The sequence below is a fragment of the Brachyhypopomus gauderio genome, chromosome 1 (genome assembly GCF_052324685.1).
Source record: "Brachyhypopomus gauderio isolate BG-103 chromosome 1, BGAUD_0.2, whole genome shotgun sequence".
Lineage (NCBI taxonomy): Eukaryota > Metazoa > Chordata > Actinopteri > Gymnotiformes > Hypopomidae > Brachyhypopomus > Brachyhypopomus gauderio.
Genome location: NC_135211.1, coordinates 22,154,938 through 22,179,878, shown reverse-complemented (window position 1 = coordinate 22,179,878; position 24,941 = coordinate 22,154,938). Strand labels below are relative to the sequence as shown.

The 24,941-nt window shown below is 39.6% G+C and overlaps 1 protein-coding gene across 1 annotated transcript; it reads left to right on the top strand.

The window, feature by feature from the left end:
* Positions 1-5,701: 5,701 nt before the first annotated feature.
* On the top strand, positions 5,702-24,218 carry LOC143512641 (uncharacterized). Its single transcript, XM_077003213.1, has 17 exons — positions 5,702-5,828; positions 12,373-12,669; positions 12,798-12,848; positions 12,926-12,973; positions 13,120-13,173; positions 14,073-14,123; positions 14,387-14,443; positions 14,646-14,705; positions 14,876-14,950; positions 21,218-21,236; positions 21,349-21,380; positions 21,501-21,532; positions 21,649-21,715; positions 22,642-22,673; positions 22,866-22,929; positions 23,148-23,188; positions 23,417-24,218. Exons 1-17 carry the CDS (start codon positions 5,774-5,776, stop codon positions 23,507-23,509), a joined length of 1,128 nt encoding a protein of 375 aa, XP_076859328.1. The 5' UTR covers positions 5,702-5,773; the 3' UTR covers positions 23,510-24,218.
* The last annotated feature ends 723 nt before the right edge of the window (positions 24,219-24,941 follow it).

The window sequence follows — 24,941 nt, the reverse complement described above, 5'->3', positions numbered from 1 at the left end:
TAGGAACAGATTCTGCATTTTTGTCCGACAGACAGCAGAACGTATGTCTTAATTGTCCAAACGTTTGACGCTTGGACAGCGGTCTTCCTTTACAGTTGTGATCAAATTTATTCAACCCCCACTGAAATAAAGTGTTTTGGCCAGTTTGACATTGATTTTGATCATTTCAGTCATCTTATTTACAATTATATCAAAGAGGCACTTATAAATTAGACAAACATAACATAATATTTATGATGGAATAACCACAAATGTCTTTACTGTGCTCACATCATTATCAGTTTTATTCAACCCCCTAGTGACATTATTTTTTAGTACTTAGTACAACATCCTTTTCCAGTTATGACAGCTTTCAAGCGTGAAGCATAGCTTGCCACAAGTGTCTTGCAGCGACCTATGGGTATCTTAGCCCATTCTTCATGGGCAAAAGCCTCCAGTTCAGTCACATTCTTAGGCTTGCGCACTGCAACTGCCTTCTTTAGGTCCCACCAGAGGTTCTCAATTGGATTTAAGTCTGGTGATTGCGATGGCCACTCTAGAATGTTCCAGCCTTTCATGTTCAACCATGCTCTAGTGGACTTGGATGTGTGCTTCGGATCATTGTCCTGTTGGAAGGTCCAACGTCTCCCAAGCCGCAGGTTTGTGACTGACTCCATCACATTTTCCTCCAAGATCTCCTAGTACTGAAGGGAATTCATGGTACCCTGCACACGTTGAAGCTTTCCTGTACCATTAGAAGCAAAACAGCCCCAAAGCATAATTGACCCCCCGCCATGCTTCACAGTAGGCAAGGTGTTCTTTTGTTCATAAGCCTGGTTCTTCCTTCTCCAAACATAGCGCTGGTCCATTGTCCCAAACAGTTCTAATTTAGTTTCATCTGACCACAGTACACTGTCCCAAAACCTTTGTGGCTTGTCCACATGACTTTTGGCATACTGCAGTCGACTTTTCTTGTTCTTTGGAGTCAGCAAGGGGGTGCGTCTGGGCGTTCTGGCATGGAGGTCTTCGTTATGCAGTGCGCGCCTTATTGTCTGAGCTGAAACTTCAGTGCCCACATCTGACAGGTCTTTTTTCAGTTCCTTAGCAGTCACGCGGGGATTTTTCTCCACATTACGCTTCAGGTAGCGCACAGCAGTCGCGGTCAGGATCTTCTTTCTGCCACGACCAGGTAACGTTTCCACTGTGCCCTTTAACTTGAACTTGCGAATGATACTTCCGATAGTGTCTCTTGGAATATTTAACAACTTCGCAATCTTTTTATATCCATTGCCATTCTTGTGAAGAGCAATAACCTCTTCTCTTGTCTTCTGGGACCATTCTCTTGCCTTCACCATGCTTGGAAACACACCAGTAGATGTCTAGAAGGAGCTGAGTATCACAGTCCTTTTAAATCTGCCTAATTGGTGCTTATCATGCTTGGTTGCTGCTCGTTGACATCCACAGATGTATTCAATACCTGATGGAAAACACTGGAATGAACCTCTGTTCTTAGGAGTGGTAGTCGTAAAGGGGTTGAATAATTGTGTCAATGAAGAAATCACAAAAAGGCCATTTAATACTTTATGACAAAAAAAATTGATGCTATCTTAGTTGCATTTAGTTCTTTAACAAGTCCTTGTAAGATTTCATTATGAACACAATTACAAATGTGCACTGAATTCCATAAAACCCTTCGCAGCATTGGGGGTTGAATAAATTTGATCACAACTGTATATGGCCGAAACAGTCTGGCAACTTCCGCTATAGTGGCACAACCAGAGGCGGACGAAGTACTCAATTTCATTACTTGAGTCAAAGTACAGATACCACTGGTCAAATGCTACTCCGATACAAGTGAAAGTTGCATGTTCAAAATCTTACTTAAGTGAAAGTACTGAAGTACTTGCTTTTAAAAATACTTTAGTATTAAAGTACACCTTCCGTCACATTTGTAAAAAAGTTATAGTTTAAAAGTATTATACATCCTACCAAATCCTCTTTGGGCATAATAATCATACAGTCTTTGATAATAATCCATAAGGCATATTCCAATGATGTACATCATTCAGGTAGTGGTAGCAGAAAAGTTTAACCTACACTTTAGTTTAAGGAACAAAAACATTTTCTAAAACCACAATTCACTGATTAGCCTAGCCTAACCTGTTTAAGCAAATTATGTTACCATATTAAAAGTCAATAATAAAATGATGGTTTTCTCTCTTTGCTAGTTAGGTATTCAGTCATCCAATACAACATTATGCTACAGTCAATATTAACAAAGACAAAGTAAAATTAGCAGTGTGGCATCTTGGTAGTCTAACCTTGCTACAACCTTTTGCAGTATGGCTAAAGCCCGCCAACTCCATGCCACCCAACATGCTAACAAACTCTTTTCAAACTAGAAATCACAGCCACATTAGAATTATTGACATTAATTCTACACTGACATTAGAATAGAAACATTATTTGACAAGATTCAATTAACCCACACGGTTTCCCTTATTGATGTTTCCGTAGTTTGAATTACTTGCCAATATAATGTTAACATTATTTATAGTGATCCTAGCAGACCTAGCAGTGGAGTGAGCAGGCAAAGTCATTTCACTAGCCTTACTGCAAAGCTCCTCTGACTACATAGTCACTTAACAAAACATTTAGGCTGCATACCGTAATATACTTCCTCAGGTGGGACGGTGAATTTTTGTATGCAGTGATATAGTTTGTTTTTGGCAAACAAAGCATGCATTTAAAACGATAGGAATGATTCATCCGTTCAGAAAACTGAACATTTTGTCGAGATACGGCCATGGGTGCAAAAGAGCATGCCAGGGTTGCCAGCTCTCACGCATTGAGCGTGAGACACACGCATTTGACCGTTCTCACACGCTCTCACGCCACAGTTCCGATATCTCACGCCGAAAAAAAATCTAGTTTATTTACCTCTGATCTATATCTATCAACCACCGGCGATCGCGATATAATAGGCTACTTAATTTGTGTCCATTTTTCACCGCCCCGGTAACGTTCGCCACCCCCCCCGATCAACAATTTACACTCGGCACCAAGTCCAGGTTCAAATCTCCCTCCAAGCGATCTTGAAAAGTTGGCAACCCTGGCATGCTCCATCACCGCCGTCTCCGTTCATGTTGCTGTTATTTAGGAAAAGAACGACTAGCGACACCAACTTGATTTTACACATCACAGACACATCCTTGATTGCTGATAGGCTGTCACTTGTGAAAATACTATCGGGGGAGGGGAGGAGAGTTGTTATGTGGAAGTAACGAGTAACGAGAGCTGGACAGAAATGTAGTGGAGTGATAAGTACTGTATTTGTTATTCAACTGTAGTGAAGTGAAAGTCATAAGTATTTTTAAAAAAATCAACTTAAGTAAAGTACAAATACTCAAGAACTGTACTTAAGTACAGTACTTAAGTAAATGTACTTCGTTACTGCCCACCTCTGGGCACAACAAATGTATTTGTGAGTTTTTGTCATTCCAATCATGTAAATGTGCTTTCTAGCTAGTGGTGTCGTTGCTAACTTAATCTGCAATTAGCTAGGCTAAGAACTAGCGGCAACAGCTGAATACTATTAGGACACGTTTCGCATTAACTGTATATGTTGAGCTGAACCTGTGCTTGACTGAGCCGCTGCAGATGGTATGGTTGCTGCAAGGAGAAGGATGAGGCCATTATTTAACTAAACAACAGTACAACTATGGCGTTCCTGGGTAAAACTGCATTTTAATAATCGATAGAAAAGAATGAAAACGCTAAACATACACTGGTTCAGATCGGCTGCGACTGAGGTTGCTGCAGATGTTGACGTTGCAAGGAGAGGGGCAGTTAGAACACGAGGACATTATTTCATTAAAGAGCATAACGGTTTCGTTCTTCGGTATAAATACATTTTGATAATCAGCAAAAATAATTAAAAACGCGAAACTTACGCTTATCCAGCTCATCTGCGATTTCTCGCAGGACCTGGGACAAATTTCCACGTGCCATTTTGTAAGGATTAAGGATCACTTAGTTATGTCTTGTCCGCCTTGCAGCTCATCCACACCTCCCTCGACCAATAGCTCGTTAGAACTGCAATAGTCCCCGCCCACTTCATTAACATGGACTTGAGGAATAAATCCATAAATAAATAAATCTTTAAATCCATAAATCCACAAATAAATTAATTCTTAAATCCATAAATAAATAAATCCACAAAAAAATAAAATTTAAATGCATAAATAAATTAATCCATAAATAAATAAATAAAAACTATTTTATGTCGAATATTTATGTATTTGTTCATGAATTTCTACTTTTAGGCTGTACATTTATTTATTTATTTATTTGTCACCTTTCGTCCTCCATAGAGAACTGTGACACTGGTCCTGGTATAAATGTTTGTTTAGTTGCTAGTCACTGTGGCTTCAGAATATCCTGTTCACTGCAACACTGACAGTTACGAGGTATGGTTCACATGACCACAATAAGATCACACCTAAGAGTTCACTCTCAGCAGCAGTGGGTGGAGGTGGGAACGTCTTTACTTTCCATAATGAACAGAAAAGAACAAGCAGCAGTAACACATAGTGGGTGAAGCCCCTTAAACGTTTAAAAAACAAACACAGGTGCTAAGTGCTCCAAGCAGTCCAGCTGAGAGTCTCTGTGATGAATGAAGTGAGTCCCAACAGCACTTCAGTCACGTCTGGCTTCAGTGTGCAGAACTGGTAGACTGGACCTGTGGGTTTAATTTGCTGGAGAATCACAGAACACAAAATAAAGTGCAGGTGTGAAGGGCATGTTAGAAGGTGCGAGACTGAGAATGATGGTGTGGTTTAGGGTGTGTGTGTGTGTGTGTGTGTGTGTGTGTGTGTGTGTGTGTGTTTCCTGAGTGCTGGGACTGGATCACCATAACAGGTACAAGGTGTTATATACAAACATGAATAAATATAGAATAAATATACATTTGTAATGTGAGGTTTTTTTGAATTGTGATTTTTTTTTGTGACTGTTGTCCAAACATCTAGTTTAACACTACATGTAAAAATCAGATTTTGATCTGGTCAGTATAGATTCAGTGTGAATTATGTAATGATATGATGTGTTGGTATGTTGGTATAGATTCATCAAGGTACTGGAAACATTCCTCAGAGAGTCTGGTCCATTTTGACATTGCAGATTTGTTGGCTGCACATTCCTGATGCAAATCTCCTGTTCCACCACATCCCAACGGTCCTCTATTGGATTGAGATCTGGTGACTGTGGACGCCATTTGAGTACAGTGAACTAGTTGTTGTGTTCAAGAAACCAGTCTGAGACTATTTGTGCTTTTTGACTTGGCGTGTTATCCTGCTGAATGTAGCCATCAGAAGATGGATACACTGTGGCCATAAAGGGATGGACATGGTCAGCAACAATACTCAGGTAGGCTGTGGCATTGACACGATGCTCAATTGGTACTAATGGGCCCAAAGTATTTTTCCAATCTTCTCTTGTTCAATTTTGGTGAAATCGTCAAGCCAGCCCGTCTGGCGCCAACAACCATGCCATGTTTAAAGTCACTTAAATCACCTTTCTTACCCATTCTGATGCTTGGTTTAAATTACAGCAGATTGTCTTGGTCAAACCTAGATTCAGTCTAGTTGTGAGGACCCAAAGTGAGTTAGATTCTGCTGAAGCTCTGAACATGAGTGGTTTTCCTGTGGGCTAATGACCTGCTTCCTCATTCAAGGTCTTTTCTAAGACAGACAACTCGGTGATTTCACTTCTTATTATTCATCTGGGGACTGAAATGTTTCTGATAATCCTTCTCCTCCTCTGTGTCATCTTGGACGTTTATTCTCAACGTGAGTTTTTATTGTGTTTTTATTCATTACATTATTCTTTTGAGTTCAAGTTTCACTGTAACTTTAAAGATGAATTGTCACAGGTACATCTATCTCTATAATGTTAAATACAAACATCTAAGATGTTTACTAATGTAATGTTTTAGTGACTTGTGACAGGCTAGCATACTTACACATAAAATAAGATTAAAAAATATATAATAAATACAATAAGAAAACAGCACAGGGATCCAGTTTAACACTACATGTATGAATCGGGTTTTGGTCTGCGCAGTATAGATTCAGTGTTTATTATGTAACAATTTGATGTGTCTGTATTGTTATGGTCCTAGTATTTTTATGGCTGGAACAACTAACTTAAACATAAAAGAAACCAAGACACCACGCCAGTAGTTTTGTGTTAGACCAACAGTGTTATATTTTATCTTCACTCAAATTCCCATATAAAAAACTTGGGTGTATTACATTTGGATGGGGTTGTGCCAAAATAACAAACAAAACAATCTAATAGACTCACTAACTTCCCTAAAAAGAAAAAAACTAAATTAACAGGTCAATCTTCACCTAACTCCCTATCCTCTCACAAAAACAGGAGAAATGGAAGATTCAAACAAATAGGCACCCACCCCAACATAAATACAAATGAAAATATAGCCGCAAGCGGCAATTGGCGGGTTCACACACGAATAGGCCTCTTGGCCTCAATAGGCAGAGGCCCAAAAGGTCCTTTAGACCCTAAATGTGAAAAGAAGCTGTTTGAGTGGAAAAAATTGCACAAATAAATCAATGTGCAAAAAAGGTTCAATTGGGGCACTAAAGGCCCAAAATGATCAAAATAATGTGTATTGGGAAATTGAGTCAGATCACAGAACTAAATCACATGCTGAGATCAGCTTTGTGTGTGTTTATGTGGTGTTTCATGTAATAGTTTTCAGGCAGTTCTGGAATATGGTCACTAGAGGGAGGCCAAGTACTACCATACTGATATCTCATTAATCTCAGTAATGAAATAGGACATTTTGGTGAATTAAAAGGTTCATTTCTGGTCAGGCTGTGTACTTTATGTAAAAAAAAGATTCAGTTGAGGCACTAAAGGCCCAAAAGGATCAAAATAATGTGTATTGGCAAAATGATTCAGATCACAGAACTAAATCAAATGCTGAGATCAGCTTTGTGTGTGTTTGTGTGGTGTTTCATGTGAGCAATAGTTTTCAGTCAGTTTCGGTGTTTGACCACTAGATGGAGCCCAAGTACTATCATACTGATATCTCATTAATCTCAGTAATGCAATGACATTTTGGTGAATTAAAAGGTTCATTTCTGGTCAGGCAGTGCACTTTTTGTTATGAGATGTAATTGCAATGTTATAGACCTCATTGATCTGAATCATACAAGCCCCATTACTTGTCTGTATTCTGCATAACAAGATTGCTGCGTGAGTTTTTATGATTTCTTAGGTTTTTGGGTACTGTAGCGCCTCCGATAGTGGTGAGGTTTCATGTTGATTGGCCAATGGTAAGTCTGTCTAATGGCCAATTAATTCGAATAAAAATTAATTGGCTCATGGCGGCCATGTTTTTTGAGTGATGATGTCATCATTGTGTATGTTGATATCACTTGGGCCCCTGATGATGCCTGTAAAGTTTTGGCTTGATGTGACTAATGGTTTCTGAGAAACAATTTTTCCCATGTTATAGCGCCCCCTATTGGGCAATCGTGGCCAGCTTTGACCTGTGACCTCTGAGTCATGTGCCCTAACAACTGATAAAATTTTATGAAGATCGGTCAAAGCGTTGCTGAGATATAGCTGTTTAAGTAAATTTGGCCACGCCTCGGAGCTATTGATTGACGTGACAACCAGACGGTATACAAATGTCACAATTTTTTCCATGAATATTAATAATGAGATTCCTGTGAATATTTTGACACCAAGCTTGTGGTGATCGGATGAAAAACCAGGGACTAGTATAAAAAAGTAGGTTTTGCTTATTATGCAAATTAGCAAAACATCTAAGTGGGCGGAGCTAAATGGTTCTTGAGGCTTTTTTGTTTGGCTGGAGCCAAGGAATGCATCAGAAGTGGAATTTTGTTTCTAGGACCTACGGGGTGGGAGACATGGACCAAAACGCAAAATGCTGCGCTATAGCGCCACCATCAGGCCAATGTGGGTCTCTGTACTTAAGCGCGGTCCTGCAAAGAGACTACACCAGTCTGCCAAGTTTGGTGTCTCTGGGCCTTACGGTCTAGGCTGCAGTATGCGTTTTATCAGTAGAATAATAATAAGAAGAAGAAGAAAGAAAAAACCCGACAATTACAATAGGTTTCCCACACTACGTGTGGGAACCCTAATAACAACGAACTAAGTAAATGAAGACCCATACAGACCCTGACCCAACTGGTTAAAAATGTAACAGCTCCTCGCATGTGCACCACATGTATCAATATTAGTAACCAAACAATCATAAGGCGCAATTGAACACCCATTTATCTCTAAGCACAAAAACATTTAAACACTACTCAAATCAGTTTTACCGGAAAACCTACTAATACAGATACAGCTCAAAACCCTACTGGCAGTGATGTCAGTAACGCGTTACTCTAATCTTACCACTTTTTTCTGTAACGAGTAATATAACGCGCTACTATTTCCAGTCCAGTAATCAGATTAAAGTTACTTATCCAAATAACTGTGCGTTACTATTTATATTTTCCCTAGTAAAATATATATTTTTGCTTTCTTCTTGGCTCAGTTCTACTTTTGCGTCTGACCGTAGCGCTCGACTCTGCACGCTGCGCGCGACCCTGTGAGAGCGCGAGCACGTTTTACAAGTCATTCTTTGCAGTGTCCTCCCGAAACGATATGTGGTCAGGGCCGGCGCCAGAACATATACAGTGAGGGGGCGTCAGAAAATTTCGGGGGGGGGGGGGCGAACGTAAGTTGTTGAGCGGGGGGGGGGGGGGGGGGGGGCGTGTAACGATTGTTGAGCGGCCGAGGGGGCACCATTTACATTGAGGGGGCGGGACACCTCGCCTGAGGGGGCGACGCCCCCATTCGCCCCCCCGTGGCGCCGGCCCTGTATGTGGTAGTATAAAGAAACACCCCTCAAAAACAGGGGAAGGAACATTTACCTGATGAATTTTAATGTTGCTTTTTGTTCCACGTTTGAAAAGTGCTGGAATTTTGACTAACGTCGCCTACTTTAAAATGCTTGAAATTGTAATGGTATTTCGTTTCACAAGCTGTCTGACTGAACTGGGGTGGGTTTCCCGAAACGTTCGTAGCTTCATACGAGGTTACGAAGTACTTGGTGCTACGAACGTTTCGGGAAACCCACCCCAGTTCGCTTGTATTACGTTTACAAATAAATTTACAAATAATACCACGCAGCTACACAAACGTAATGTCAGGAGATACTGTAGCGACTCCTACTCCTCACGGCGAGTCTTGCCCTTTAAGTGACACTGGGGGGCGGAGCCTGCGCACGCCAGGGTTGCATTATCAATAAAGTTTCCCTCCTCGGGATTTTTGGATTAAGCAGTTTCTGCCTCGGTTACCGAACCTGCTTCAATACATTGTTACTGTTAAAAATGCACTTCCAATAAAGTGAGTATTGGAAAAATTTGTTTTGCTGCTGAATGTAACTACTAAAATAACTTTTAATCTAACGTAGTTACTTTTAAAATCAAGTAATATGTAACGTAACTAAGTTACTTTTAAAAGGAGTAATCAGTAATCAGTAATCGGATTACTTTCTCAAGGTAACTTAGCCATCACTGCCTACTGGGCAGCAGCTTGGAAAAGAGGACCGCATGATGGACTAGAAAAGGACACACCACGGGCCACCATAACAGGAGAAGGAACTCTAAAAAGTGCATCCAATTTCGGAGGTAGCCAATCTTGTTGCACCATCGTCACAGGGAAGCGTTACATGTCCTCCATCTTGTTTTCTTACATTGCCCTCTGTGACTACCCGATCCGTACACCCTGCCCGATCCGTACTGAGCATGCGCGAGAAAATGTGCGCATGCGCGTTGCGATTGGCCCAGGCACGTATCGGGCAGATATTTTGCGCATGCCTTAACACTTTACGACACTACCGTTACATTTTACGACACCTTTGTAAACAGTTAAAAATAATAATAGTAGTAATAATAATTAAATAATAATAGTAATAAAATAATAATAAATTATATTTATTATAATTGTAACTGCGGATATATACATACACATATATTATAATATGTATATATATGAGAGATAGATTTATACATTGGTTACATTGGGGAGAACATTCGTTTGGGGTGCAAGAAGTGTAATAAAATAATGAAGGATTTCAGATTTTATGGCGAGTTAAAGGAGTAGATCTCACACGGTTTATTCAAACCGACTTGTGACAAAAATATGCGACGCGAAATTCGTCATGTATCTGATAACTTTATAGTTAAAGGTAAGCTAAATTCAAACCATGTTCCTAAGAACAGTCGGTCCTGTCGTGGAATATAAAGTTAATAACTATGGTGGAACGTTTTTTTTTAACGTTTAGATAACCGAATGTTTTACATCGGACCAAACAAAAGGTAGGCCAAAAGTAACCGGCAATAACCCTGTCTCTAGTGCGTCGTACACCATGATGGTTACCGGTGCCAGGGTTATTATGACACTCGATCAGAGCAGACCTCTTTTCCTCTTCAGTCAACATAACCAAACGCATATAATTTTTGTTTGGTCCGATGTAAAACATTCGGTTATCTTAACATAAAAAGAAAACGTTCCACCATTGTTATTTATAAACATATTTATAAGAACTTTATATTCCATGACAGGATCGACTGTTACCTAGGAACTTACCTTCAACTATAAAATTTTCAGATACACGACGAATTTCACGTCGCATATTTTTATCACAAGTCGATTTGAATAAACCGTGGGAGATTTACTCCTTTAACTCGCCATAAAATCTGAAATCCTTCATTTTTTTATTACAACGCTTCTCGTACGATCACACACTCCGTTCACTACTTCGCATCTAGTAGTGTCGTAAAGTGTTAACGCATGCGCAAAATATCTGCCCGATACGTGCCTGGGCCAATCGCAACGCGCATGTGCACATTTTCTCGCGCATGCTCGGTACGGATCGGGCAGGGTGTACGGATCGGGTAGTCACACCCTCTAGTGCAGGGGTACTCAACTGGCGGACCGCGGTCCAGATCCGGACCCGAACGCAGTCCTGTCCGGACCCAATCTCATTCCTGATTAACTGGATACGGACCAAAACAAAACCGTAGCATCTATTTCAGGGCTATTGAAAAAACACTCCGCCACGAGTGTTACGTTCACCCCCCCCCCCCCCTGCCTGGTTGACGCTTCGCGCCGCGCTTCAGCGCAATGAACAAAGTCACGTTTTCAGGGTCCATACACCTTTATAAGGTGGAATTAAAGCACTTGTACGTCACTTTCAAGGTCCATTTCAATATTTCCCAGCATGTTAAACATAATTAAGGTAAATATTTATACATATACTCGAAATAATTAGCTTTTTATCACATTATTTAATGGTTGTTTATTTTAAAAAGGCCCAATCTTCACGTCTTCACGGTCTCTCATGTTTCGTCCTGGAATTACAAGAGGCTCGTATTTGTTACCCTAATACAAGAGAACTATTCAGTCAGACAGCTATTTGTTGTGAAACCAAGTAGTTACAATTTCAAGCATTTTAAAGTACTTTACCCTAAATTCCAGCACTTTTCAAACCTGAAACATATAGCAACATTAAAATTGGTCAGGTAAATGTTCATTCCCCTGTTTTGAGGGGTGTTTCTACCACATATCGTTTCGGACAAAACGCCTATCGTTTTGGAGAACATTGCAGTGACGCTCGCGAAAGTATAAACGCCTCCACCGTTCACGCACCCCCCCGCTTAACAACTTACGTTCGCCACCCCCGCCGCACCGGACCTCAGGTCACAGGTATCTGCCAAAATTGGACCGCGGACAAATTTAGTTGAGTACGCCTGATCTAGTGGATAGCCTTTAAGACAAACCGCTAGCACAGAAAAACAAATGTCCAGGCACGTAACAGTATGTTGTAGGTATTCCTCATCCCCGGGTGGTGGTGTCTCCTGCACAGAGAGAGACTCAGTACAGATCACATGTTATGCTCCATATCAAAAAATGTTTGTGTTATTTCTAAATAGAGGGAGACAAAAGAAGTAATGTAAAACTCAGTCCATCAAGTCATCTCCCCCTCACTGGCTCTGGACTGATCACATGGGCAGGACACTATTATAGGTCTTCACATCCAGTACATGTTATTTGCTACTACATTGTGGATGTATCAGGAGTTCAGAGACCTTCCCCTCACTCTCTCCCAGCTCCAGTGACAGTCCTGGGTAGGATTAGGGCACAGATCGGCAAAGTGCATCACTGTATCGACGAACAATACAAATTCCATTGTACTTCTTTTGAATTATTCAACATGAATGTCTTCACTAGCTGTTGACTGGTCATCAAGAGTCATTTATGGTCTTATTTATCCCCCTGCAGATGAGAAACCAAAACTGAGGTTGAATTTTCAACATGATGAATTCATCATTGTATGTGAAATACCAGGAGGAGAGTCAGTACATGGTGGTTTTAGCTGTAATCTCTACACTGGAAACCTGCGGTTCATGAACAGAACAACATCTCTAAGTAGGAGCAATGGGAAATTGCATTGCAGCTTCACAGTAGCTAAAAATGACCTGATTAGTCATCTACAGTCAGCAAAGAGCTTTGAAATAAGCTGTGATTATTATTACCCATCCAAGAACTCTTCAATGAGTGACAAAGCCAATATAACAAGTAAGTAATATAGAACTGCATGACTGAGTTAACTGTTTTATATAGTCTCTATTTTCATATTTGTGTAGTTTCATATTTGTATTACATTACAATTTAATATTTCTTACAGATTTAATCTCTTTTTCTAGAATGGCTTCCTGCACTAACTCAGCTCTCCATAACAGAAACATCTAATACAGGTATCCCTGAACTATCACACCTTAGTTCTAATATCCTCGTTGTTCTACTGTAGTAAACTGTGAAACTCCCACTGTAGCTTCTGCACATTCTACCAGCACCATTACCATAACACACCCCACAACCAGTGAGTAAAAATATTATTTATATGTTTATTTTGGTGTCTTAAATGTACAAATATATTTAAAGGTGAAAAGTAGTTGCAGTGTGCTGTATATGTGTGGTATTGATCATCATGTATTCTCACTTGTTCTGGTCTGTTTTTGACCCCAGGTTTGCCAGCACATTCCAGATCACTTATTTCACCTGAAACACAACCTGTATCCTGTGAGTTTTGACTTTGGGTCTTGTCATATTGAAAGACTCTGATTCTGTTCTCTGTGAATTCCAAGTGTATACCAGGATGTTTTTCTTTCTCCAGTAGCTGTAAGTACCCAAAATAAACATCGTCATCATCACTGTAACGTTCTGCGTAGCGCAGAACAGGGAGGCGGACACAAACGCTGAGGAGAGCGAGATTTATTCAAGGAAATTCCTTGGACAGAGTCGAAATAGCAGGCATGGGTCACAACAGGCAGGCAGTCCAGACATGAAACATGAACAGACATAATCGGACAGAGTACTAACACTATGGGGGAAACACGGAATAGGCAGGAATACTGGCAGCGGAAACAATACTCACGAAGAACAGGTTAGACAAAGCACAAGGCACGAAGTAGACAAAATCACGGATGACTCGACTGGGGGAATGACGGGACTTATATACATAGAACCGAAACAAGGAACAGGTGATAACAATGACACTGGGGCGTGGCAACAAACAAGCAGGGCGGGACAAACAGGCAGGGAACACGGACATGAGGGAACCCAGAGTGACACCTACGAGAGGGGGCGTTGCCCTACGTGACAATCACAGTTCAGCAGCTCCTTCAGACAGTGAGTCACCTTACCTGATAACACCACACTGAAGAATCTGATTCTGAGAAATGAGACCAGTTTAATGGCGATGAACTGACTCCAGCCCATATGCGTTGAACACACATGTTCTTGTATAAATGGCTTTATCCTGGGTTTTTGGGTCAGATTTGACCACTTAAATATCAATTGAAAAAAGTCCCCTACAGGAGCTCTCATGTGCTCTCATGTGCCCTACAGGAGCTGTCATTCTTTATCACAATTTATTGTCCCCCAGTAAAAATAACCTAGTTGTGTAATTCCCTCTATAGCTGCTCCAGTGTCCGCCACCCCCCTGATCAGAACTGACTGTCTTACAACAGGTCAGTAATAGTTCAGGTTCTCTTGTAGTACAAATGTAGTATAAGTGTATAATGATTTGACTGTGGTAACATTGAGGAAACTTAAACCCATTTTTAAAAACTCCTAAGAAATAAAAAAATTAAACTCTTCAGAATTGTAAACAAGATAATTAAAATACTACAAATAGTTCTCTCTGAATATGTACCCTATAATATCCTTCAAATATGTATTTTATCATCTTAAATTCTATTTTTATTATACCGCATGTTTACATTCTCAACAGGTCCTGCAACTTCCAGACTCCAGACTCAGCCCACAGTGTTCACACTCTCTACTGCTTGTGAGTCTGTTTAATTACCTTTTCTCCTTAACAAGAACTGAAATTAATTGATCTGTCAAATGCCAAATAAACTAAGTAGGAAGTTTTGCTATTTGTAGCATCGCATTTGAATACATATTTTTCAATTTTTTGTGTTTAGCTGATTCAAACAGTGAGTAAATTCCCATAAGTTCTCATTCTAACACCACCTGTATCATTTCAGCATCACTCCATACTTCAACAATCAATACAGCAGCAGGACATGACACAGCAAACTTGGATAGTAAGTAAGGGCTGAATAACTTGTCAAGTATGATGTTTGGTCTACAACGATATTGCATTTTGTTGATTTGTTGATTGTTGATTGTTGCGTTGATTGTTAAGCTTCCATTACTTAATGTAAAGTGGAGATGGACTACAGTTCCCATTTTAACACTTCCTATTTGTATTCAGTAAGTTGGATGTTTATAGTCACTGGTGGCAGTGTTTTACTGGCTGGACTGATCACCTGTCTCTGCTACTTCATCAGTAAGTGCATCAGCTGTCATGCACCTGTACACCAGAACACCAGTATACCAGTACACCAGTGGGCTTTAAACTAGAATTACAAAACCACTGCCTTTTGGCAGTCAAGTCCCAAAGTACTGCCAAATGGCAGGTGTGAATAGCCCTTCTTGCCTCCAGTGTTATGTAAATGAGGCGTGTGTCAGGTGTGGGTGGTTGCTGCTGAAAGTTTTCCTTACACATCTTGGTTGCCACATGAGACTGTGCAAGTTCTCTTGCAAGAAGTCTCCTCATCTACAGGACTATATGTTTGAGATTTCATTTGTGAAAGTTTGAAATAATGTGAAATTGACACAAACATAATATTTGAATTATAGTGGCATATAAGTGGCATAATGATTATTCAAATGGCTCAGATTTTTTTTAACCTTTTTTTAAGTACTTTTTGTCTTTTGAAAAACTGCCAATAGGTAAAGATATTTTTACATAAATTTATACAAAAACCCTCAGCTACTTGAAATAGAATAATATTCTTGGGCAATTTTAACTTATCAAGATGGTACTTTTTACAGTGTGTCTCTTTCAAAAACACAACAGCCATAACCGGCAAACAAAAATAGGACATTTAGGAAATCTTACCAGAAGAGATTTCAGAGTAATACAGTACAATAGTGATAAAAACAGCTCAAATGCAATGGTTCACCAACTGCTGCTACTAAAAGAAGAGCAGAAAGTGTACCTAAGACATACAGCACAAATGACTGTGATGTATTTGTATGTGTGAATGTGTGTGTTTATGTAAGTGCAACATAGGATAAATGTATGGAATGTACTTACTAGCAAGGGTAGAAAGTTGCAACAACATTTCCCCAGAGACCAGAGGCAGGCAGAGAAAGACCAGAGAATCCCACCTGCCCTCGGCCCCTCCAGGAGCAGTGGAGTCCCAGGGCCGCACTTCCCAGTGAAAACCAAATGCCCGCCCCAGCGGGGTTGTGTGTAGGTGTTGGTGTACATGAATGTATGGTGATACTATGGTATAGTTAAAATTGAGGGGACAGGTGCTGGGACTAGGGATGCCACAAATGATTATTTCTATAGTCGACTAATCACTGATTAATTATTATGATTAGTCGACTAATCGGATCGTATATTAATTAAATATAAAACATACATCTTATTGCACTAGAATGCAGTGGTGGACAGTAACTAAGTAAATGTAATTTGTTACTGTACTTAAGTAACATTTCCATGTATCTGTACTTTACTCAAGTACTTTTATTTGGTAAGACTTTATACTTTTACTTCACTACATTTCAAAGCGAAACTTTTTACTTTTCACTTCGTTACATTTACAGAAACATCTCGTTCCTTTTTCATTTTTAAATCAAAGCTTAATAAAATACCGACAGGTCAAAGTGTACCGTGTCACAGACTATAACCAATCAGTAAGAGATTAAGATTTGTACGCTAAATGGCTGAGGATCTGACATGGCTGCAACAGATGGCTTCCCCCAACACCCCTGGCCTTATTTAGCCGAAATGTTTGAATTCCTCGAAAAGAAAAATTATTCGTATTCCTCCTCTGCATTCCAAAGAACACATCGCTGTCGTCATTTATGAACTCGCCATCAAACTTGAAAAAACACATCGAAGTAAGTTTGCCATTAGATGAGTACTACCAACAGGGTGGTTTATATACCCTGGTTAATTAATCACATTGAAGTACACTACATTTACCAGATGCTTTTATCCAAAGCAGTGTGCTAGTACCTAAATTGCAATCTGTGGAGATGCTAAACGCCAGTTTAACACAGGAGACTCCCACATCAAACGTTAAAGCCGGGGACACATACACGCGAATTTGGCCAAGTGAAGCGAACTTCGCAATTCATTCCTATGAGGGAGGCGAATGCAAGCAAATATGAGCGAGGCGAAGCAAAATTATTAAAACTATTATTAAAATTATTTTTAGTGTGGGGGTGGCGGGGCGGCGGCATGTGTGTAAAATGTTCGCATGGGGTGGGGGTGGCGACGAGTGTAAATTGTTGGACACAAATTAAGTATTATATCGCGATTGATCGCCGGTGGTTGGCGCCAGAGCGAACTAGTAACTCATTGAATCATATATGTAGATCGGAGATAAATAAACTAGATTTTTTTTCAGTGTGAGAAATCGGATGTATGTCGTGTGAGCATGTGAAGACGATCTCTGGTAAAAACAGTCAGTGCATGTGTCTCACGCTCATTGCGTAAGAGTTGGCAACCCTGATTATTATTATATTAATTATTATTAATTATTCGGCCAAGTTTAATATTATGAGTTCAGTTGGTTGGGCTGCACACAGTTCTAGCTCTAGGTGCTAGAGCTTCTAGCTTCCCTGTCCCGCCATGTGGTGGACAATGTAGAACCTCAGAAAAAGTCCCCCAAGCTAGGTCTGAAGTGGCCGGCTCGAAATTATTGTTCTGGGGTGAGTTTCCCGAAACGTTCTTAGCGCTAAGTACTTCTTAACCTCATACGTTTCATACGAGGTTACGAAGTACTTAGCGCTACGAACGTTTCGGGAAACCCACCCCTGTTTGGTGGTGATTTATGTTTTCATATTAAACGGTTTGTCTACTTGTCTACCTTTCTAGTTTGAATTATTAATATGGATAAAGTTTGGAAATGAATGTCGTGAGGATAATATAGGCTAGTTTTGTGTATTTTGTGTTTGCTAGGCAAATATAAGGCACTGTTTCCTGTTCACCTTTTGATCGAGTAGGCCTAGGGGTTTTGATGTGACGCTAAGAAAAAAATGGTTTTTACTTTTAATACTTAAGTATTTTTGAAGGCAGATACTTTTGTACTTCTACTCAAGTAAAAAAATGAGGTGAATACTTTTACTTTTACTTGAGTAATATTCAATGCAAGGTAACTGTACTTTTACTCAAGTACATAATTGGTGTACTTCGTCCACCACTGCTAGAATGCAGCTGCTATTATATAACCATCATTAGATTTCATCTATATGCTAACTAAAAATAAAAACAATTTATATCATAGTTCATTAAACTTTTAATGAAATATGCAGCTTGTTGCAACAAACAATTATTAAAATAAGGATAAGGCACTGGCGTAAACAACACAAAAATAAATACATTAATAAAGAAATTATTTTTTAGGATTTTCTTTCTTTCATTTGTCTCTGGCATCAAACTTAGCTACATTTAAATCAAATTAGGTAGGTACCTGAAACTAAAGAATTATTAAGAAAAATAAACGTGAATGCGTGCTAAGGCTAATGATAAGGCTAATGATCGCTAATGTTAACTTTTACAGCTATCACGATGAGTATTAATTTAATGCTCCGTTTATGCTAATTTTAGCAGCTAACTAGCAATTTAGATTACCGAGATGACGGTCCCTCTTCATCATTGTCACAATTAGCCACAACGTTCTTCAGGTGCTCGTACATCGCGGTTGTGCTGCAGCAGAAGGCAACTTCTGCCTTGCAGATATTGCATTTTGAGTTCCGTAGCCGGGTAGCCATGATACCAGAGCCTGTCTGTATAACGTCCTGGGATGTCGTTTCCACTACTGCGCACTACTGCGCATGTGCGTCAGTGGAAACTGCCGCAGCAGTTTGTAGAGAAAAAGTAAAGAAAAGAAAAAAAAACCATGCATCAACTATTAAATTTGTCGTTGACTATTTTAATAGTCGACATAATCGTGACTAGTCGACTAATCATGGCAGCCCTAGCTGGGAGAAACGTGGGCAAAGCCCCGGGCCACTGGTCGACCCGAGGAGACCAGGGAGACCCCACACGCTGCCACCGCATCCAAGCCCAGACCCCTTAGAGAGTAGACTGAGAGTCAGCCATACCATCCATACCACATTGGACATCCATATTCACCCAAACACATATACACCCACACACACGTATACACCCTCACACACATATACACCCACACACATTCCTCCCATATATTCACCCTCACACACATACACCCACACACCTTCATCCCATATGTGCAACACACTCATATATGTACCCACACATACACCTACACACAGATATACATCTACACACCCATCTACACACATATATACACTCACATACAATCTCCCTCAAATACTAAACCATTCCAATCGTACAACAATCAATCAACAACAGACATCTACAGGATAGAAGATAACCTAGTCCGAGTCCGAAACCAAGCGCCCCAAGTACTGCATGTACATAACAAAGGATGGACTAATGGAATGTAAATTACCCCAGCACTGCCCTTTGGCAGACTCAGGTAGAAAAGAAGTGGTATGAAAATGCCTTGTGTGCTGTTGCCTATATAGTCTTCTGGAAGGAGCAGGACACATCATTGAATATACTCTTTCAAGTGTTTGGGGGCAGTGATACCGAAGGATCAACCACCAAAGGTTGAGTGTCTAGTTTGGGGATTGGTAAGATTGGATATACTGGACATTGTTGAACAGTTTAAGAGGGAGGACATAAAAAACAGTTACAGTTATCAAGATGGGAAAATGAAACAAAAAATAATGAAGCCATTAATCAACATTATAGAATCACTCACTGAGTGTGGGACGTGAGTCAGAGTCAGCCAAGCATGGGCGGTTTGTTAATAAGGGCGATTGGGTGACGCACCACGAAAGGATGAAAAGGAAGTTTTTCTTCTCTCACATTCTATCACGTTATTTAACTAGCTATGCCTGTTCTGGACAGTTTCTCTTGCCTCTGAATGCCATTGTCCAATCAGCGTTGAGGTGCATTCCCTGTAGTACCACCCCTTTTGGGGCGATTTTAGTCTGACTGAAAATCGCTCTGATTGCTCTGGTAGACTCTCATGTTAATGTTTTTTTTTTTTTTTGTGTAGACACTGCAATGCAGTGTCTATGGGTTCCAGGAGGGCTCGCACTTATGTGCTCGTGTCAAACGTAACCTAGGGAAAATAACGACAGCTAGCGATCTGCTCAACTCAGTCAGCGTTCCTTCAACTCAGAACAACTCAATCGTTTCATTAGGAGAAGTGCCATTCTGTCATTGTAATAATCAAGATAAACTAGCAACTAAGGAATTAGGGCCACCAAAACTAAATTTAAACATCAAACAAGTGAAGTGTCTATGAAATAATATAACCGGAGATTTTCTTCCATCCTTAATGCTGTTGCCCATTTATATTCTAAAATGCAACACCTAAAATAAAATGCTGTCTGAGGATTACAGAAATTGTTGTGAGTGGGAAAGATTAACTTTATTTAAATAATGATAAATCTGGCCTCTCTCCATGTTTAAAGTTGTTTGTGAGGGCAAATTGAGAGATTGAGAGATGACAATTTTTGTTGACCACAGTTAATTGTTCAGTCATTGTAGAGCTTTAACCAAGATGATATTTACAAGATATATCGGCAGGGTATCTGCACACTTTTAAATCTCAAATTCAATGACTTTTAAGACCTTTTTAATACCTCTCACAAGAAAAAATAATACTATTACCGGGGATGCAGATGTGTTCCACATCGTTGACGGGGGAGGGGTGGGGGGGGGGGGGGGTGTGGCGAACGAGAATTGTTGACGGGGGGGGGGGGGGGGGGGGGGGTGTGGGTTGGCGAACGAAAATTGTTGACGTTGTTGAGGCTGTATACTCCAACGCTAGGAATCTAGCACTAGGACCCTGGAGCGGTTATTTTCTGCATTAGCGCTAGATTCGGCAAAGTTCACATCGCACCAGAACAACTGAACAACACACACTTATAATAATTTAATGCCTCCCCTCATAAAATTCCAGACATTTAAAGACATTTTTAGGCCTTGAATATGGAAAACTAAATTTAAGACATTTTAAGACTTTTTAAGGACCCGCGGGCACCCTGATTGGTGCATAAATACTGTACAGTCTATAATGTAAAGAGAAATATATATTTATGGTTATATTTTCATTGGTTAAGTCACTGTGTTTTATTTACCCACTGAAATGGTCACCTTGGATGCCATCACAACAATTGCCCCCCCTGAGATATTTTTCAGAGACCACCACTGTGAAATTCAAGACCCAGGAAAGTAGAAGTGCTGTTTTATCAATATTGTGCTTTAGCACAGGAAAGTAGAAGTGCTGTTTTATCAATATTGTGCTTTAGCAAGTTATTATGCAGCTAGTGCTCATGGGGCAGCATTGGTAATTCCTCTCTATGGAAAGTAACTTTCTGCAAAATGTCACTAAGTTGTCAACACAGTCTCAACTATACATACACAGTATAGTCACACAAAACGTTTATAACAAACTTTGTGTTTTTTCAGGGAAGCAGTGGACTAAGAGGTTAGAAATGTTGCATTCTAACTACATGGGATCTGAAATATGTATCAATTCTTTGACTTTTTTAAATATAATGTCAAAAGTTCATAAAATATTTTTTCTAAATGTTTGATAGATGTGAAATCAGTTCAACCAGTGGCAATCGGGGTATGTTTTAAAAAAAAGTGTTTTATTAATCCGTAGTTAAAAAAACAATTCTGTTTTGGAAATACTAAACTAAGCAGACATCTAAGTGGGCCTAAGTGAGCTGACGTTATTGTTTTGTAGACTGTGTGGTGGCCATGCAAAGTGTGGAAGAAGTGAGTAACTTATTCATCCAGATTACAACACAGTTACATGATTCTATCAGTCAAGAAGATTCATTGTTCAAAATTGTTCACTGAGTCAAAGTCAAATACCATGTTCTGTTTTACAGAGCAACCCAGAAGTTGCTGGTATGAACTCAGACATCACCTCCCTGCCCCTTCTGTCCCAGTACTCAGGTACTTACAATAGTAAAACAGCTCGTAATGCTCGTAAAGTGTTGCACTAGTGTTCAATAAGCCCTCCCATGAGGAGACAGCACGCTGCTTTGATTTAAACACATTCTCTCTAAACTTGATGAATCTTTTTTTTAAGTAAATCTTAATTACAATAAACACAGTAGTGAAGTACACAGATGAGCTACAGATCCAGCAGAGCAGAAATGAACTTAAACACTATCTGTACATTTGAAATATTTCACCTCCCACCTGAATCATGTCGTCAGTGGTGTGCAATGTTGATGCAGTCAGGAGGAAGACACCACCCCAGTTTTATCTATGACGGCTCAGTGGAAATGGAGATGTGATGTAGCCAGCTCCCTTTCTCTATGACGGATGTTCACTCACTCTTAAAACCCCTCCGATTTCCCCCACAGTAAGAACTGCTGCAGCTTCGAGTGACATTCACCCAACTGTCTTTCCCTAAAATGAAATAACCATGAAAGAATTTCATGTTCAGTAAATATTACTCGTACATGACTCCATAGAAATCAAGATTGCTGCAATAGCTGGTTATAGTTAAATACCTGACAAAACGGCTAATTCTCATGTTCAGGGCTGGATGCAGATGTAAGGGACAGAGATCACTATGGAAGCATGACTAAGTGTATTTTTATATGTCTATGGTAAATAAGGTAAGTAAATGCAGAAACAGGAACATGATATATGGTGGTATATTTAATCACTGTTCTGTTCCAGTTCCAGTCTAACTATCTATCGAGACTCCATGGTTTATAAGAAAGCACTTCAAAATGGCCTTGGTACATTGGGATGTGTTACATTAGCTGGACACCTTTGGAAATGTTATTTAGTTACAATCCTTGACAATGAGCACTGTTTTATTTCAATATTCAGTGATTAATACATTTTCTTCTCTTTAATTGTAGGAAGTGTGAAGCCTATTCATCATGTGAATGATGTAAGTTCAACTGTTTCACTGGATAAACATACAAATACATCACATACTGTATCCTATTCAGAGAGTATAAATAAATGTATAAAGAGGTTCCTCACCATGTTTGTTTACTCAGCTCTATTGTAAATAAGGTCTCTACCTCAGTACATTTCTGAGCTTTAATAAAGGTTAAATGAAATGTGTATTTTTTCCCAGTCTGTTCCACCTGCTGTCATTTACTCTCAGATCACAGCAGTGCCACATACTCTACAGTCCTCTGGTAAGAGAACATACAGCTGACTGAAACATCATTAATCTCCCATTACCAACTGGTTTTTCTTTTGTAAAATTATTTTGGTAATATTTTGTCATATTATTATGTTAAAAGGAGGAAGTGAGATCCTTATACGCTCTCACAGCAACAAAATTCAAATGTCAAAGTCTCACTGTACAATACTTTATGTACAGAAAGTATTAATGTTTCACTATTGTTTTCAGGACCAAAACAAATCTTGGAAGAGAAGGGAATGGCAAAAGAGGTTTGTAAAAATGTTTGACACTGTCACTGAGCCCACACAGCACACAACCATCACAGATTACCTTGTTCAAAATACAACAGAGGGAGTGTCACGTCTCAGCTAAACATGAACCTGCTGTAGTCCTGCACGTTCAGGACCTGTTTGGTAGAACTGGATTAACTAGACTTAATATGCTCAGAAAATTACACATGTCTTTCACTGATGATCTTTATCTATTCATACTTTCAGGATAATGTACATCATGTGTACTGCTCAATACCGGACAAACGTGTGGTTTCCAAAGAGAATGATATGGTATACAGCCTTCTGCAGAAACAATAATCCTCTGTTGCAATTGTCTCATGTATCTCACTGTCACAATCCCAGAATTAGCCATTATGTAATATAAATGTTAATTATTTACATTTAACACATTAGCAGACACTTTTATCCAGACCAACTTACAAATTTAAATTCAATTCAAGTCTTGTTTAATCAAAACAAAGCTCAATGAATATATTTTATTTATTTAAGTACCTGCTTTAATGGTGTGACCATGCAGTGCAGTAACTCCAGGTCCACAGGGGGATGTTGAATAATTTAAGCTTCTTTTAAATGAAAACTAATTCAAATAGAATTTCCAAGTGATATGTTGTTTTTCCATTTGAATGTGAAAATGTGAATTAAGAATGATATATTGCTCTTTATGATAAATGTTGGGACATTTAGAGATATATTCTACATAAATGTGAATTCACAGGTAAGGGTCACGTCTAGTCCTGCCTCCACCTATCAAATCTGTTTTGTTTATGTAGCCATGTGCTCTCTGTCAGTCTCTGTCCCGCCTTGTGTTTTGTAACCCCGCCACTTCTTATTGTGTTAAGGTCTTCCTTTTTGAGTCTTGTGTATTTAAACATCAGTGTTTGATGTACAGCCTCGTGTGGTAATATGTTAGTTATGGTTAGTTTTTGTGTTTAATTAGGTCTTTGGTTATGTTAATGTTTCAGACTCTTTAACAGATTTAACCACTACCTACCTATTTGACCCTGATTTTGTTTTGTCCTTTAATAAATCTCACTCCTCTCAGCATTTGTGTCTGCCTCATCACTCCCTGATACCTGCTGCAGTGTTACAGTAAGACAAAAGAGAGACACACAGGTGATGGACGCAGGAGTTTAAATCAAACTAGACTACAGGTAAGAAAGAGAAAGGCAAAAAGCAAAAATATGTCAATGGCAAGTTCAGATGGTCAGCAGAGGTCAGTGCAAAAGGCTGGCCTTTTAAGTCCCTGTCCTCTATCAAATTAGTGACAGCTGAGAGTGATTAGATTTGTTTCATGATGATGTAAAGTACTGAATTTCTCAGTAAGACCAAGGTGCTGTCATACCCATATAAAACAGTACTAGTGCCATTGTAGCTCTGTTATAGTAGAGATCTTAAATGTGAAGGGTAATAGTCACAGCTTTCACTTTGTTGTTAGAGGTGATGAAAGACCAGCAGAACATCACAGATCTTAATCTAACGTGGTGAACATCTGTGCTCATGCTTAAGTTTCTGGGCCTACATCAGTGACATCAGTGACCACTGAAAGATACAGAAAAGAGAAGGCCACGTTCACCATCGAGACAAATGCATTTTAGACAGCTAACCAGAAACATTGAAGATCATATGATGGCATAGCGCCTTCCAAAGAAAGGTATGATACAATATAAGCATTTGTACAATAAGCTAAGCTTAACTATAACCAAACCTAGTATCGAACACCCACCTAGAC